The sequence below is a fragment of the Aquila chrysaetos genome, chromosome 16 (assembly GCF_900496995.4).
Source record: "Aquila chrysaetos chrysaetos chromosome 16, bAquChr1.4, whole genome shotgun sequence".
Classification (NCBI taxonomy): Eukaryota; Metazoa; Chordata; class Aves; order Accipitriformes; family Accipitridae; genus Aquila; species Aquila chrysaetos.
The window spans coordinates 27,035,985-27,050,423 of NC_044019.1; the positions used below are offsets into that span (position 1 = coordinate 27,035,985).

At 43.7% G+C, this 14,439-nt stretch overlaps 1 protein-coding gene and 1 long non-coding RNA gene across 14 annotated transcripts in view; both read left to right on the forward strand.

The window, feature by feature from the left end:
* Positions 1–1,579: 1,579 nt before the first annotated feature.
* Positions 1,580–7,605, forward strand: LOC121233857. The gene is made up of 4 exons (XR_005934140.1): positions 1,580–2,631; positions 3,007–3,101; positions 4,598–4,776; positions 6,875–7,605. It is a non-coding gene; the product is annotated as an uncharacterized LOC121233857 (long non-coding RNA).
* Positions 7,606–10,891: 3,286 nt separating this feature from the next.
* Positions 10,892–14,439, forward strand: part of PPFIA1 (PTPRF interacting protein alpha 1) — a 60,446-nt gene continuing 56,898 nt past the window's right edge. For 3 of the 13 annotated variants that reach the window (XM_030038997.2, XM_030039004.2, XM_030039007.2), the window contains exons 1-2: positions 10,892–12,323; positions 13,436–13,699. In XM_030038997.2, coding sequence (XP_029894857.1) covers positions 13,436–13,699 — 264 coding nt within the window. In that variant the 5' untranslated portion in view covers positions 10,892–12,323. The remainder of the gene's footprint in view (positions 12,324–13,435; positions 13,700–14,439) is intronic. The other 10 variants (XM_030038999.2, XM_030039002.2, XM_030038998.2 and 7 more) reach the window with 7 other exon arrangements.

The window sequence follows — 14,439 nt, forward strand, 5'->3', positions numbered from 1 at the left end:
AGCAGCTAGATTGTAAATGGCTTTTTGTTTAATAACTGCCAGCATTAATTAATTGTAATTTGACAAAAGCTGTGTAAATACCTCCATACAAAGGAACAAGGCATTCAGGCAAACAGAAAAAGGCAAAAAGAAAACTCGAGTGACTAAGAGTATTATCTGGCACAACACAGGGACAAATCTTTTGTTGGTAGCTAAGATGAGTCAAAAGACTACATGCAAAGACCTTAATGGCAGCTGAGGACACTCTGGATCAAACCTCAGGTGGATATAAAGGCACTCCTGTGAGATGCTTGTACTCAGAGGAATGACCCACAGGGATCGGTCAAGAAGCACAACCTTATATATATATATACACACACACACACGACAATATAAAGTCTGACTCCAGTTAGAGCAAGCAATATGAACTGTGGTGTTCGTGCTCATAAATGTCCATATGAGAGGGTGCGTGCCGGGAGAGCATTTTCACTGTTATCCCCGCTATCGCCGTTGCCGTCTCTGCAGGATGCCACTTGGCCATGAGTTTCTGTACGCGCCACTGTAGCGTGGGTACCGCTGTACGCACAAAGCCAAGCCTCAGCTGGGACTTGGCACTTGTGCCTTTTGGACAGACAGAAAGCCATGTTATGCCAATATCAAACAGGAGGTTAATATAATTAATTACAGCTTCAGTTTCCAATATACGTACTGCTCAGTAGTAACTATCTAAAGCTGCATATGTCTTGCTCTGTTCCTAACAACAGGTATTTGTTTTCTGGAAGGTGATGCAGAAATTGGCCGCTTCAGTTGTATGATTGAAAAATTGCTATCGAAGTCAGAAGAATTGGGTATTCTCTCTGGAAGACATAAGTATTGTACATGGCGACTAATAACATTGATGAAGGAGATTTTACTGAAGTACACTGCCTTTATAGTTGGGAGGAGAATTACTGGTATTTAGACTCTCTGACTATGCATACTGATTGCACTGGATCCCCTAAACTTCTAATTCCAAGGGCTGCAGAAGGCATTCCTCAGTTTTTAAATCTTGCTCCCCAACTGTAAGTTTTCCAGAGGAGATTCCTGTGTAGGGGGAAGGTAAATTTGGCCAGCCTAGTAACAGATACGCTGCCGATGGCAAGCCAAGAAGGGATGCAAGGTCTCATTGTGTTTTTATTCATTGTTAAAAAAGATGCTTCGACAAGGACTTGGGCATCCTTAGCACATACATCTCAACGCCAGGATATCTTAGCAGCACTAAAATTATAATTTCAGACAGGAACCTTGCAACTGCCTTTCTTTAAGGGAAAAGTGAATCCAGCAGTAGGGATAACCTGTGCAAACAGGGCGGCAGTGCAGAGGCAGCTACTGCTCCTGTTATTATTTACATTACATCAGGGAGGATGCTGCTGGCATCCTGCCTCCTCCATGAGGCACTGCGGCTTCTCCTCCCCGCTGCACGTCTCGCCCAGGTCGTGTGCTGCACGCTCTGGGTTTATGGATTTGCACAGAATTTTGCTCAAAGTCATGGCATTTCTTCAAAAGCTAAGGATGAGACCCCTTGCAGCTCTCTAGGCTTATATGTTGACAGGCATGCACTACCTTTCATGTGTTGGTTAGTTAAACGTCAGAGTAGCGTACACTTTATGGTGCAGGTATTACCGCTGAAGGGTAAGGACAGACCGATACAGAAGCACGCAGGGAAGGAATTTACTTAAAAAGACACTATGATAATTTTGCGAAAGAGGAAAAGTACCGCTTACTCTATTTCCATTATTTTTCTTAATATCTGTTTCAAGTTGACTTGAGCACTGTTCCCAAAGGTCTTGGTTTTTTCCTCTGGCAGAAGTAGAGCTGCTTTTTCTAAAGTATTGTCTGGTTTCCCTGAAGGTTCTCTTCTGACTCTGATTGCTTTTAAATGTCACTCTGCTGCTTAAGGCTACTAGTAGGTGGTCTGAGCTGAATGTTTACTATTATATGGCTTATACCTATACTTATTTTCCATGTCAGATCCTGACCTAGTAACCTTCTTTCAAAATGCCGAAGGTGAAATTAAGTTTTAAATGACTTGGTTGTCTAGGCAGAATCACTATTAATCAGAACAGGAAAATAATATTGGGAAGTGAACTTCCTTTGATAGCAGTTTAATACATCATATATTTTGGCAGACAATTTCATCTGAGCCTTAGGATCACCTTGAAACTGGGGATGTTTTTTGGCAAAACACATTGCTGTCATTGCAATTTTCCGTAGTTTTTAGAATTTTTATCTGTTGCAGTTTTTGTTATGACTTCATTTTGAGGCCGTGTTGGTTTTTAGCCACCATCTCAGCCAATTCATTTTAGCAAATGAATATTTTTAGTAAATACTGTGAAGACAGCGGGAGTTCTAAAATAGTGAAAATAAACATTTAACTCGTGTACCTAAACTAGTGATTCACTGAAAGCTTTATTTACATTTTCATTTGCCTATAAACTGATGCTGGTTGCACAGAAAAATTGTTTTGCCCTGTTTACACACATACGATTTGGGACTAATACCTTGCATTATTATCTTCACATAAACAGGTTTAATAGTTCAGCATGCTTCTGAATAATGAAGATAGTGATTGCTGCATACAATTTCATGCAGGCAGTGTGCATGTAATGAAAGGTATGTTATCACTTGAAATCTAGTCAGTTAAGGATTAAAAATAGGCTTAAGTGCTATTTGAGATCTCTTTATTTTTTAAATGCTTTTATCTACTTTACTACATCATGAAGGACTAATAATAGAGGATCCTGAGTACATAGAAATCATGGTCCACTTTGCTTAGTGCCTACTCCAAAGCCACTTGAAACAGTAGGAGCCTTTTCATAGCAAAGTAAAAAAAAAAAAAATATTTTTTTCCTTCAAACTCTGATTTACAGGAACAGAAGTGTTACTTCACATGCAAATCCTTTTTGCTCTAGTCAGACTATTTGCAAAGCTCATTGCACATATTATTAAAATAATACAATCTTTTAATTTTATTTTTTCCCTTAACAGGTCTCAAAACATTCTAAAAGCTGAAGCCTCAATTTTGAAATGATCCACATAGAAACCAACTCCCGTTCTCTCTTGGGTTCTTGTGAAATAAACAGGTGAGAGGCTCAGTGTCTTTAGACCTCACTCTGGCATCACTGCAAGCATATACAAGGTGGTTTGGAATAAAAAGAACATAATTCTTTTTTCCTGGTAATTGACTTTTTACATATCCTGAGAGATTGCCATGGCTCTGAATTTCTAGGCTCCACTCTTGCAAATGCAGTAATTTAATTCCAGACCAGTTAAAATTAGCAAGACAGACAAATCCTGGGCTGCTAAATCCAAAGCAATGAAGGTGATAACAGCGCTGCTTATTTCTATGGACATTCACATTCTTTTTACTTGCTTTCCTACAAACAAGCTGTGCTGTTTCTCGCACGTATCCAGCATCCCAGCCCAGGTTCATCTCACGCTGGTTTAGACATCTAACTGCGGCTCCCACGGCCGGAGTCCGGCTGCCCTAGGCTCCCTCTGTAGTCTATGAGAAGAGACAAGCATCTTGAGCGGGTGATTCACGGACCACACCAAAGATCTGAATCACTCCCGTGGAGTGGCTCTCTTGCTCCACTGATTACAGAGGCAACCGAGGGTAAATGGGTTCATGATGTAGGTGGTCAGCCAGGTGGAATGTATCCAAACCTGTTCTAGTTAGTCAGGAGCTGCATTATCACAGCTGGCTCCGAATTCTTGACTCCAGACAGCTTCTTCTTCCAATATTATTCACAACTATGTCACACGAATCTGGCCTTTCCTAAAAGTATTCCCTTTTTAAAAAATGTGTAGCTAAATAATGCGCAACCCTATTGCCCTGAACTTACAACTGAATGCGCTTTTAGGTAGATATTGTTCATGATAGTTCCAAAAAAACTTTTGAAGATGTGCTGAAATCAGTACATTCACTTAGTGTAGACGACTTTTGCATTAGGTATTAGGGGTATATTTCACTCCAGATTGAAATAAATGATACTTCGCTTTAGAAATGCTTTCTAGCTCAAGGGGATTTCTGCTGCTGTAAATCCATACAAAAAAGACAACAGCTGCAATAATTCTGAACTGCAAATTGCACAACTGAAGCTGAAACTAAGCTGAAAACCTTTTCGAGTTCAGTGGGTTTTTACTTGAGTGAGCATATGTGTTTTTGGTTGCAGGAATAGCAGCTAAATTTAGAAAATATTTATGATCTTGACGTAGGTATGATTCCCATTAAAATAAATCGTGTAAGTTCATCTGGTCTCTTAAAAGTTTTCTGCATGTCTCCAGTTTCTTGTGTGTTTTGTGGAGACTTATCTTCCTATCAGATGCAGTAAGTCCAACTCAAAACCCTCTGAAATTTTAGAGCAGCCAATTGTGATTTGATTTACGCCTGCCTAAATCTGACAGATCTATGTAGATCCACATTATATAAAAAAAATGTTGATGTAAAGAAGAACCATGTCAAGGCATGGTTTCTAGAAGTCATGGCTTCTGTTGCCGAAGGGCTGACACGTTTACTAGTGCACTTATCTTTATACATGGGCATAACCATTAATTACCTCCATCCTCTTCTCTATAGGCCACCTTCCAGCCTCTTCCCCTCTCATGCCTTCTCCCTCAGGCAAAGCGTCTCTTCTGTCTAGCAACCTCTGGAGACGTTTGTTACGGTAACAGAATAGTCCAGGTCACGTCTATCTACTGACAAAAGAATAATCAGCGCTGTTGGCAAAAATCCTGTTCTTTCATCTATTCATTTTGGTATGAAATGCCTGAAATGTGTTCAAAATGCATTTTGCTGATAAGTCATTAAGTCATCTATAAAGGACAAGGAGTAAATAAGGTACCGTCGGCTCGACTGAGAAGGGAAAAAAAATGCGTAGGCGATCTTGGACTATTTTCAGCAGAGGTTTTGTGCTAGCGTAGGGTGGCTTTGAGGCTCACAAAGGAAATTTCAGTACAAATGAACCATAAAGCACTCTGTGGGCAGAGACGGCAGCGGATGCAACCCCGCACTGCTGTGAAGCGAACGGAGGAGAGCTTTGCTCCTTCGCCTTCTGGTGAGCAGCTCTTACTCACCGCGAGCGGGTGGCAGCAGGTGTTTGTCCTCAGAACCGCGCTGCCAGCATAGCCGGACCCTGACACCTCGCCGTGCAAAACTCGCTGGCAGGAAGAGGTTGCTGTTTTGCTGACCTTGGATAAACATTAGGATCTAATTTATCATGTGGCAGGAAAGGAAAGCGCTTTTTTTTTTTTTTTTTTTCCCCTCCTCCCTGTTTTTAACAGCTTATGTTTGAATTTCATCATGTTTTTTTGAGGTGCAAAGAGTGGAGAGATATTTAACCTGGGTCTCTGAACTGATTACTTTGCTGTGAGCTGATGTAGAGTATGGCTCTTTCTGGACATGTCTACAAGTGTTATGTGTCACTAAATGACATGGACAGGGAGCCAGACCTCTTGCTGAACTTACAAAAGAGACATCATACGCATTTAGTTAAAAAGATCTGAGCTGCTAGTGCTCTTCATGTCATAGGTATATCTTGGGTTACATCCCCAGGAGGAAGAAAAAAGGAAAGTGTTTTCCTTGTACTACAAAGTAAATAGGAATGCTGAGAAATATTTGGTATTTGGGTATTTGCAGAACCTGGGAGTTCTCCTGACTTTATTTCATGTGTATTATGTGCAACACAGAGCCTTATGCAAAGATCTGATTATTCAGTTGTGTTTGTGGCATTTGAAGCCCTGACCCTACGCTGATCTGCTCTGGGTTATGGTGAACTGCATGTGGGGAGAGCAATATGGCTTCAAAATCAGGCCTTTTAGATATTTTTGAGGCGCCTCAGCAATTCTGCTGTATCCATGGTCTGGGCTTTGAGTGTAGCATTGACAAAGTGAGGTGCCTAACGAAGGTATTTGCAGTATGTCACATGGGAGGCATATTCCTTAAATAGGATATTCTGGATTCGAGTTCCCTCCTGGACTAAGCTGTCCTTTTGGGCATGAATAAATACCTAGCTCTTTATACATGAGGAGACAGTGCCTCCCTTTTATATAGCAGACATTTATATGCCATGGGAACTCTGTTCCCACCTGAGGCTGAAAACCATTTCTGAAGAAAGTGGCCTAACCACTGACATTTCCGTCTCTCCTCTGAAACTCGCGTAGAGAGCGATACGTGATTTGAAGGTGACAAAGATAAAGGTGACAACTCTTTGAGGCTGAGGAGGGTCTACAGCTAAAACCTCCTGCCTCTTAGATGGGAAGTCCAACCACACATGTGAGGAGCTGAGAAAGCTGAATGCGAGAGTGTCTGTGCCTTGTTAACAAACTGGTTGAAGAGAAGATTAATATATTGAGTTCATTCATATTTATTCTCCATTTCAGAATTGTGTGGTAGGTTCTTTGCTTTTATAATGAAGAGTGATTATAGTTGGTACGACTGTTTATTTTTGGTTTAAACCATTTAAGGACAAAACAAAACTTAGTTTCAAAAGAAAAAACAACCACATTCCAAGTCATCCTCAACTGAGAGAAAATGTGATGACATCTTTTAGGATCTAGGTGAATACTGAGGTTCAGTTATTAATTTATTCTACATGACCTGGCTCTGAGATCAGTTTATCTGACTGGATGTACTGCAGTGTCCAATTTGATAGAGATTATCAACTCTGTGCCTATTATGGTGTTTAACCTTTTGCCTTTACATTCACAAAGCCTCCATTTGACTCATACAATAAATGCAAATCAAATCAGGCCAGATTCTTTCTACTAACATTATTAGTTTTCATTTTTTATGTGCAATGAGTTGAAGTGAAATTGTGTTTGTTCATGCAGCCGTAAATTCCACTTTATTTTTCAGCCCAGTTTAGGTTTTGCTTGAACACGTTATTGTGAAGATGCTGTCTTGACAGCTCCTTAGACTGAAGTCCTCTTCATCCACAGAAGTGGTACAGCAAAAGTAATCAAGATGAAAGGTGAGGATTTTGCCTTTCCTGGCGTGCACTGTCCACCTGGATTCTGACCTGGAAGGACTTCCTCGACTTGCAACACTGGTTAGGCAGAGCCAGGTCAAAGAGTTTCAGCACATTTGAACTCTGACTCCCAAAGGATGAGGACAAAATAACGAGCACTGTCCTATCAGTAAAGGTATCTCGTGACTCCATCGCTCTCACCACCACAGCTGACGCACCTGAGAAATATATTCGCAGGGAACAAAAATTCAGACCTCAGCTTAGGACGGGGCAAGGGACAACCTGTAAGGTCTGCAGTGAAGACTTAGCTCTCGGCAGTGACCCTGCCACTGGGAAAACCTCAGCACTGGGAACCAATTGCCTGCGCTGGCTCTCATATTCAGATCTCTGTCGCTATGCTGGAACTGGTCAGTGCTTGTCAATTAATGGCAACAAGGTAATTCCCTTAAATTCTTGAAAATATTTTGACACGTGCAGTTTTTGTAATTTTTCAGTTTCTTTTCCAAAAGTAGTTATGGTCCCAATCCTACAAATTGTTTTCTTCTGAATAAAACTCTGAATTGTGAAATAAATTTCTGAAACCATTGAAGCATCTGCAGTATGGAAAATTTGGCTGGGATGAAATTCCATGCTCTTTTTTGTCAGTGGAAAAATTTTGCTTTTCTGGTAATAAAGAAGCCTGAGAAATACCTGATTGTAATCACTTGATGGTAGCTTATTTTAGCATACTTTAATTGTTATGCCTGCACATTTTGTTTAAAATTTCAGCATGCAATAGTTCAGGCACAATAGTTCAGCTGCAGGTCTCCATTTGGAGAATGATAGAAAAATTAGCATTTCTTCATATACCTTTACCAGTTTTTCTGTAAAATATGTTTTTCCTCCTCTCAGAATTAACATGTAATACTCTTCTTTGCTTCAAAAATATTTTTTGTGCAAGTGTAAGCATGAAATCTGGAAACTGTATAAACTGGACCTAGAGCAGATCAGTGGATGTAATGTCCGAAATGGCTGTTCTGCAACTACAGGTGGAAAGACTATTTTGCCTGCAGGGCATTGTTTGAAGAGCTGGTGCCTAGACTGTTATTCATAAATTATTTCACAATGAAACCAGTAATTTTCAATATTGAGGGCTTTCTGCTAAAAATTAAGCAGGCTGTCACTTTGATATTAGACTTGCAGTATAAGCGACAACAAAATGAAGATAGCAGAGGGAAAAAAAACTTTAATCTTCCAAAAAGTTACTATCTCTTTTTTTTTTTAAATAATGAGCAAGAGGAATTTCTTTGGTTTTTTTAAAATGGTTCTCAGTTTTTAAAGTCTCACTTTGCTAGACTGGTATCAATTTGACTTATTTCTATTTTTATATTGCCCTCCTGAATATTGCATTATAGAGGAAGGAACAAATTATCTGAAATGCTAGTCTGAGAGGTAAGGAAATACCATCTCTCCTCTTCTGCCAATACGTTTTCATTCTATGTATTTGTGACCATGCTTCGAAAACTGGGTTTGTTTTTCACTTGCATATGAAGAGTTTAAATATTTTTACTAGGGGTTTGCTTAACTGTTCAACAAGTGGGTTGAACTGGCAGAGTATTTTTGTTTTCTTTAAAGAATCAGACAAAATCAGCACCTGTGGTGTATAAGGAATACAGTCGCTGATGAATTGCACGCGAGTTACGGGAGACAATTTTGTTGACGCAGGTAAAGACAAAGAGAGAGTTTGGGGCAATGAAATAGAAGCATCTATCTGTAGAAATGTGCTTGGAAATAAAGAGCTGATTATGTTCAAGGTAATCTTCAGGACCTAGTTTTAAGCATTAAGTAACTGCCTTTGTTTGACCCCAGAAATACGTCGCTGTGCTTCACAAGCATGGCCCAGATTTTGCTGATAGTTCTACATTAATGCTTATTATATGCAAGAAATCCTCAGTGTGGGTTAAACCCTCAGTAGCAGGTTGAAGGAGAGGGCCAGGTGAATGATGCCTGCCTTCCTCCCCTCCCATGATCATTTTAAGTAGTTTATGTTAAAATCGAAGCTTATACGTTTCTAAATATATCAATATAAATACATCAAAGCTTATAAATAATAGCATTGAGCTATACTGAGACTATTTGACAACACAGGTTAATCCATAACATTGGGAGGTTTCCTCAGGAAGAGCACAATTGATTTTGGAATTTTTTTGCTACTCTTTCTATATTGAAAAGTGAGATATCGGTATTTATACAATTACACTTCAATGGTGTATTACGCAGCATTAAATCTGTGCTAACCAGTATTTGGCAGAGCTTGGGATTGGAATGGGCCTCATAATATTTGGCTTTTTCCTTAAAGTTCTAGCTCCCAGAGTCATGTGATTACATCAGAATCTTCAAGGGGGGGGGGGGGGAATCTAGACCTCATGGCTGTGGTGAAAAAGCTTAAAAATGTGACCCGAATTCACCCTAAAGGCTCAAATACCAAAGGGAAAGAGCACAATGTAGTAAATTTGTAATTGTAAAGATTTTCATATCTGGGGGAAGGAAGAGTGACTCATTAATGATCCTTTCTATCCAATGCTAGGTGTCAATGTTGTGTTTACAAATTAAGTGCCACGTAATCCAGTCACAAATCTGCACAACCTCCAGTGCAGGGACTGCTACTTTTTGGCATGACGTGCCTCTGTGTGCGTAACTGGCCCTTGACGCTTTTCAGAGCTTTCCGCTATAAGAGCAGGAATAGGGTCCAAAATGCAAATGCTTTATTCATAGTAGCAACACAAATGGAAGAGAGGAAAGAGATTTTTCTAAGCTTAGCCTACAAACTCCAGCCTTCCTCACGTGCATGGTAAAAGCTTTAGAAACACGATCCTCCAGGAATAGAGTATAAGCTATATAAACGCAAGTGGAAAACGTTTATATGCTGTTTTGGAAACGGCTTACACAGGAAAAAAAGGAAAAAAAAAAAAAAAAAAAAGAATTCTTTTGTCAGCGTAGCCAAACCCTGTTTCCTGTGGAGAATAAGCTATGCCGGCGAAGTCACCCCTCGCTGGAGCTGTGCTGAGGACGTGGTGTCACGGCTTCCTCACAGGGCGAGGCAGGAGAAGCCTTCGTCGCCCACGCCAAGCCTTTGGACAGCACACACGCGTCGCGTGAATTACGGCGGCAGACGACGGCTCGTTACGCCGCTTCCACCGTTGCTCTCTGCGGCCCGGAGACCCAAGCAGGCGTTGGCTCCTCCAGCCGGCTTTACTCACCACAGAACCGTTAGTTAACGCCGTTTAGTTGGGTTAAAACCATCCCCTCACAGCTCTGCCAGCCCCAAGGCGCGAACGCACGGCTTGCCGCCGCCCTCGCGCCCCCAAATATTTTTGAACGTTCGCGGCGGAGGGCGCAGGCGGCGGGGCTGAGGCCAGGGCAGCAGGTGAAGGGCGAGAGGGAGGGCAAGCTGAGGCGACGGGAGCGGGCCGAGGGATCGGGGCAGGGCCCAGCTCCCGCTCCGTGGGCGCTGCCCGCGCCGTTGGCGGGAGCGGGCCGACCCGCCTGGCAGGGCCGTGCCGCGACACGCAGGCCCCGGGGAAAGGACTGCGATTGCGGGGCGACTCCGGCACCCACAGCCCCGATGACTCCAGTCCTGCCCTGTTGCTCAGCCCTCAGCGAGCACGCCTCCAGCCCCCGGGGCTCCGCTCCAGAGACGCGGCAGCCCTCCTTCGGGGCGGGTACCCGTGGGCGGCGGGAGTATCGTTTGTGAGGGAAGGGAAAAGGCGCTCACCGGCAGAGCGGGTCTCGAACCCGCGGCCCCGGGGCGGTGGTTGGGGGCGGGGGGGGTTGGGGAAAGGAGGGCAGGAGCGCCCGAGCCTCCCCGCGCGGTGCATTGTGGGCCCGCACTGATTTAGGCAGGGGAGCCGCAGAGGGCGCCGGGAGAAGCGGGAGGCGGCGGCGGCCGGTGCTGGCGCGGCGGGCGGCAGGTCGGGGACCGGCGACGGTCGGTGGCGATCGGGGCTCTCCGAGAGCGCAGGGCCTTTGCCGCTCCCTGAGGGCCGCGGCGGTGCACCGCCGGACCCAGGTCGCCGCCGCGGGACGCGCAGCCCGCACCTACCCGGCCTCAGCCGGCCCCTCGCCGGCCACCACGGACGTGGAGGAGGAGGAGGCGGCGGCGGGCGGAGCCGGGCCCGGCCCGGAGGGACGCGAGTCCTCCCGCCGCGGGGGAGCTTGCCCCGCCGCTCGGTAGGGGCCGGAGGGAGGGCTCGGTCGGCCCTTCGCGGCGCCGGGGCCTCCGCGGCCGGGCTCGTTCCTCAGGGGGCTGCGTTGAGCCCGAGCCGGCCGTGCGCGGGCTGCCGCGGCTGCGGGGCCGAGCTCCCGGCGCCGCTGGGGCCTCCGGCGGGGAGGGAGGGAGGCCCGGCCCGGCGCTCCCCGTGAAGGGCGGGGGGGGGGGGGGGGGAGAAAGCAGAAAAGCCCCGTCTCCTCAGCCAGCATCTTTGTTTGTCGGGCCCTGCCGCGGGGAAGAGGAGCGGAGAGACCCGGGCGGCGAGTTACCGGTGCCCCCCCGTCTCTCGTCGGGGCCTTCCTCCCCCGCCTGCGCATCCCGGGCGCTGCCTCCGTTCTCGGCGGGTTTCTTTTACCCCTCTCGGCTGGATATCTCGGGTCCGGAGCATCGTCGGTGGGACCGGCCGGGCCGAGCACGGGTGGAGGACTAACGCAGAGGAAACAACAGGTCTCCCTTCTCGGCTTCCAGAGCGATACCAGCGCCTTGCTCTTGGGATTATAAATGTTTGAACTAAGACCCAGGGAACTGGAAGGAGAGCCTCCCGTTGGAATTAATAGAAGAGAAAAGAAGGGAGGCTTTTCCAAATCCTTTACGAGAAAGCTCGTGCCGACTTCCCATGCTGTCCGTACTCTCTTTAATAATGCGATTGTGACCTGAGTGGAATTTATGAGCGATGAACTATTGAAGCTTGTTGCACCACTGCATCAGACTACGTTTTTGTTTTTTTTTTTCTTTTCTTTTTCTCAGCACATGATTCCCCCATCCCAGCTGTTGCAGGACCTATGGGCCAGTAATAGAGGGATGGGAAGCTGAGACGGTTGATTTTCACATTCTTGTGTTCTGGGGACTTGGCTAGTTAGCTGAAGCTGCTGCTGCTTTTTACTGGATCTGCTCTTTTCTCGGCAGGTTTATTTGTTTTCACGTGCACGGGGTGTTTCAATTAAATAGACCTTGGACTAAAGCTGAATGGATGCTTTGCAATCCGAAGGGGTTTTTGGGATAACTAAAAACTACTAAAAACAGAGAAGAACTGGTACTGCAGGAAACCTGGGGCCTGTTTTCCAAGCCTTTTTATTTTATTGAGCAAGGTAAATAACGTAGTGGTGTTGAAAATACAGGGCTGATGGTAATCATGCATGAAAATGTTACAAAGCACTTCAGGCTGTTCCAAGTCCTTCAAGGGATTGAGGGGTCCCACAGTAAGGCTCGGAATAAGTTTAATTGTTCTTTAAAATGTTCAGATACGAGTGTGAAATTTAAGGCTGAGAACAAATGTTGCAGTACCTGAGAGGTTGAGTGCGCTACTTTTTCTGATTTGCCTTGGGTTCTTGTAGGTTTGTGGTGTTGAGAGAGGCTGTCTGAAGAACTTTAGAAGTCTTAGTGGTTCAGTGAGAGTGTGCAGTAATTATATTAGTGGTTTTTTCCATGCTTTTTAAAAACTTGATGCCTTGGCCTCTTGTAAGGATCTGTTAGGATCTCTTAAATTCCTTCCAGTCTAACAGTACAGTACTTTTATTTATGTTGTTAACTGTATTCATACTCTGCCTTTAATTATTTTTGCTTACCTTTGCTTTTGTTATCCACAGTGACAGCTGCTACCATTTCATAATGAATTTTTTGCTTTTTATCTTCCTTTACGTGTGTATCTCCTGAATTGGACTATTTGGATTTACCACTAATTTACATGCATCACTTTTACCATAGACTTTCTACAGCCAGCATAAGCTCAAAGTACTGTTTTAGATACTATCTTTGTATGTTTCAAGTGTTGGAAGAAGCAGATAATGAGTCTCAAAATATGCACTGTAATCAGTTACTGCTGTAAGTGTATAATTTTTGGTGGCATGCTGCATGCCTTATCTTTGTTTTTTTAAAGTTCTCAGAAGCAGTTTACTCTTAACAAAAATATAAATCCATTAAAATGAGATCACAGTTTGAAACGTAGCTGTAAAAATCTGGTTTTGCAAGAAGTCACAAGATTCTCATTATGAAGTGATGCCTTGATTAAATTGATTGTACACCTTTTCTCCTGCAGTCTTAATGAAATAGTGGCAAGCACTAAGGTGTTGGCAACCTTTGCTGATGCTATCATTGAGAAAGCTAAGTTGGTACTATGGGTAGTATCCAAAGTTCCTTTGCTTATCCTGTTTAGATTTGACTTTAAATTTATGGTCTTTGTTTTGTCTCATTTTGTTTCAAGATGATGTGTGAGGTGATGCCAACCATCAGTGAGGCAGAGATTCCCTCTGGGGGAAATGGAGGCCATGGTTCAGGTTCCCCGTTACAGTCAGATGCTGATTCCCATTTTGAGCAATTAATGGTATCCATGTTGGAAGAAAGGGATCGCCTTCTGGAAACACTAAGAGAAACTCAGGAGACACTAGCATTGACCCAGGGCAAGCTACATGAAGTTGGTCATGAGAGAGATTCCTTGCAGAGACAGCTCAATACTGCACTTCCACAGGTATGGACATTTTGAAAGGAAGGTATCTTTCGATATTTGTATTCTCTGTGGTATTTTGTTGGCTTTTTGTGTATTTAATTTACTGAAGAGTCAGGTCATGTTAAGGGAAGATGAATCTAGCTTAGTACTTTCCTGAAGTACCTGTTGGTCCTTGCTCACTTTGAGAAAGATACAAAAGCAGGGAGCATCAGCCCTTTCCCTCCAGTATGCTTTCCCAGTTTCTGGCATTTCTTTGGCTTAGCCTGAATGTGAAGTTGTATCTACATCCTTTTGTTTAATAGAACTTCATAGACTTTCTTCTGTCACTAATATTTTTTTTTAATGTTGTTTCTAACTGCCTTATTCACGTGCTTAAGAATTACATATAGGCCATTCTGTGATACTGTTATGGACTTGATTTAAAAACCTGAAAAGTTTAAGACTGCTACCTTGTGAATACTTGCTGAGTTGTCATGGCAGTGTAGAAGCCCAAGTGTGTTGTTCAACTCATTTAGTTCTTTAGTTCCTTTTGGAGAGTTTGGATTTGTTTGTTTGTTTGGTTTTTGTCTTGTTAGGAGTTAATAATATTGACTCTGGGGGATGCAGTGTACCAACATACAGCCTGTAGTGTAAATATTTTACATAGGGCAGTAGTGTGTAGTTAGGAAAGGTGATCGATGTCTACAGAATGTCTTGGTTTTTATCCATTCTAGTTAAAAAGCATACAACTGAACTTTGAACACTTGGAAAAGCATTTGGTT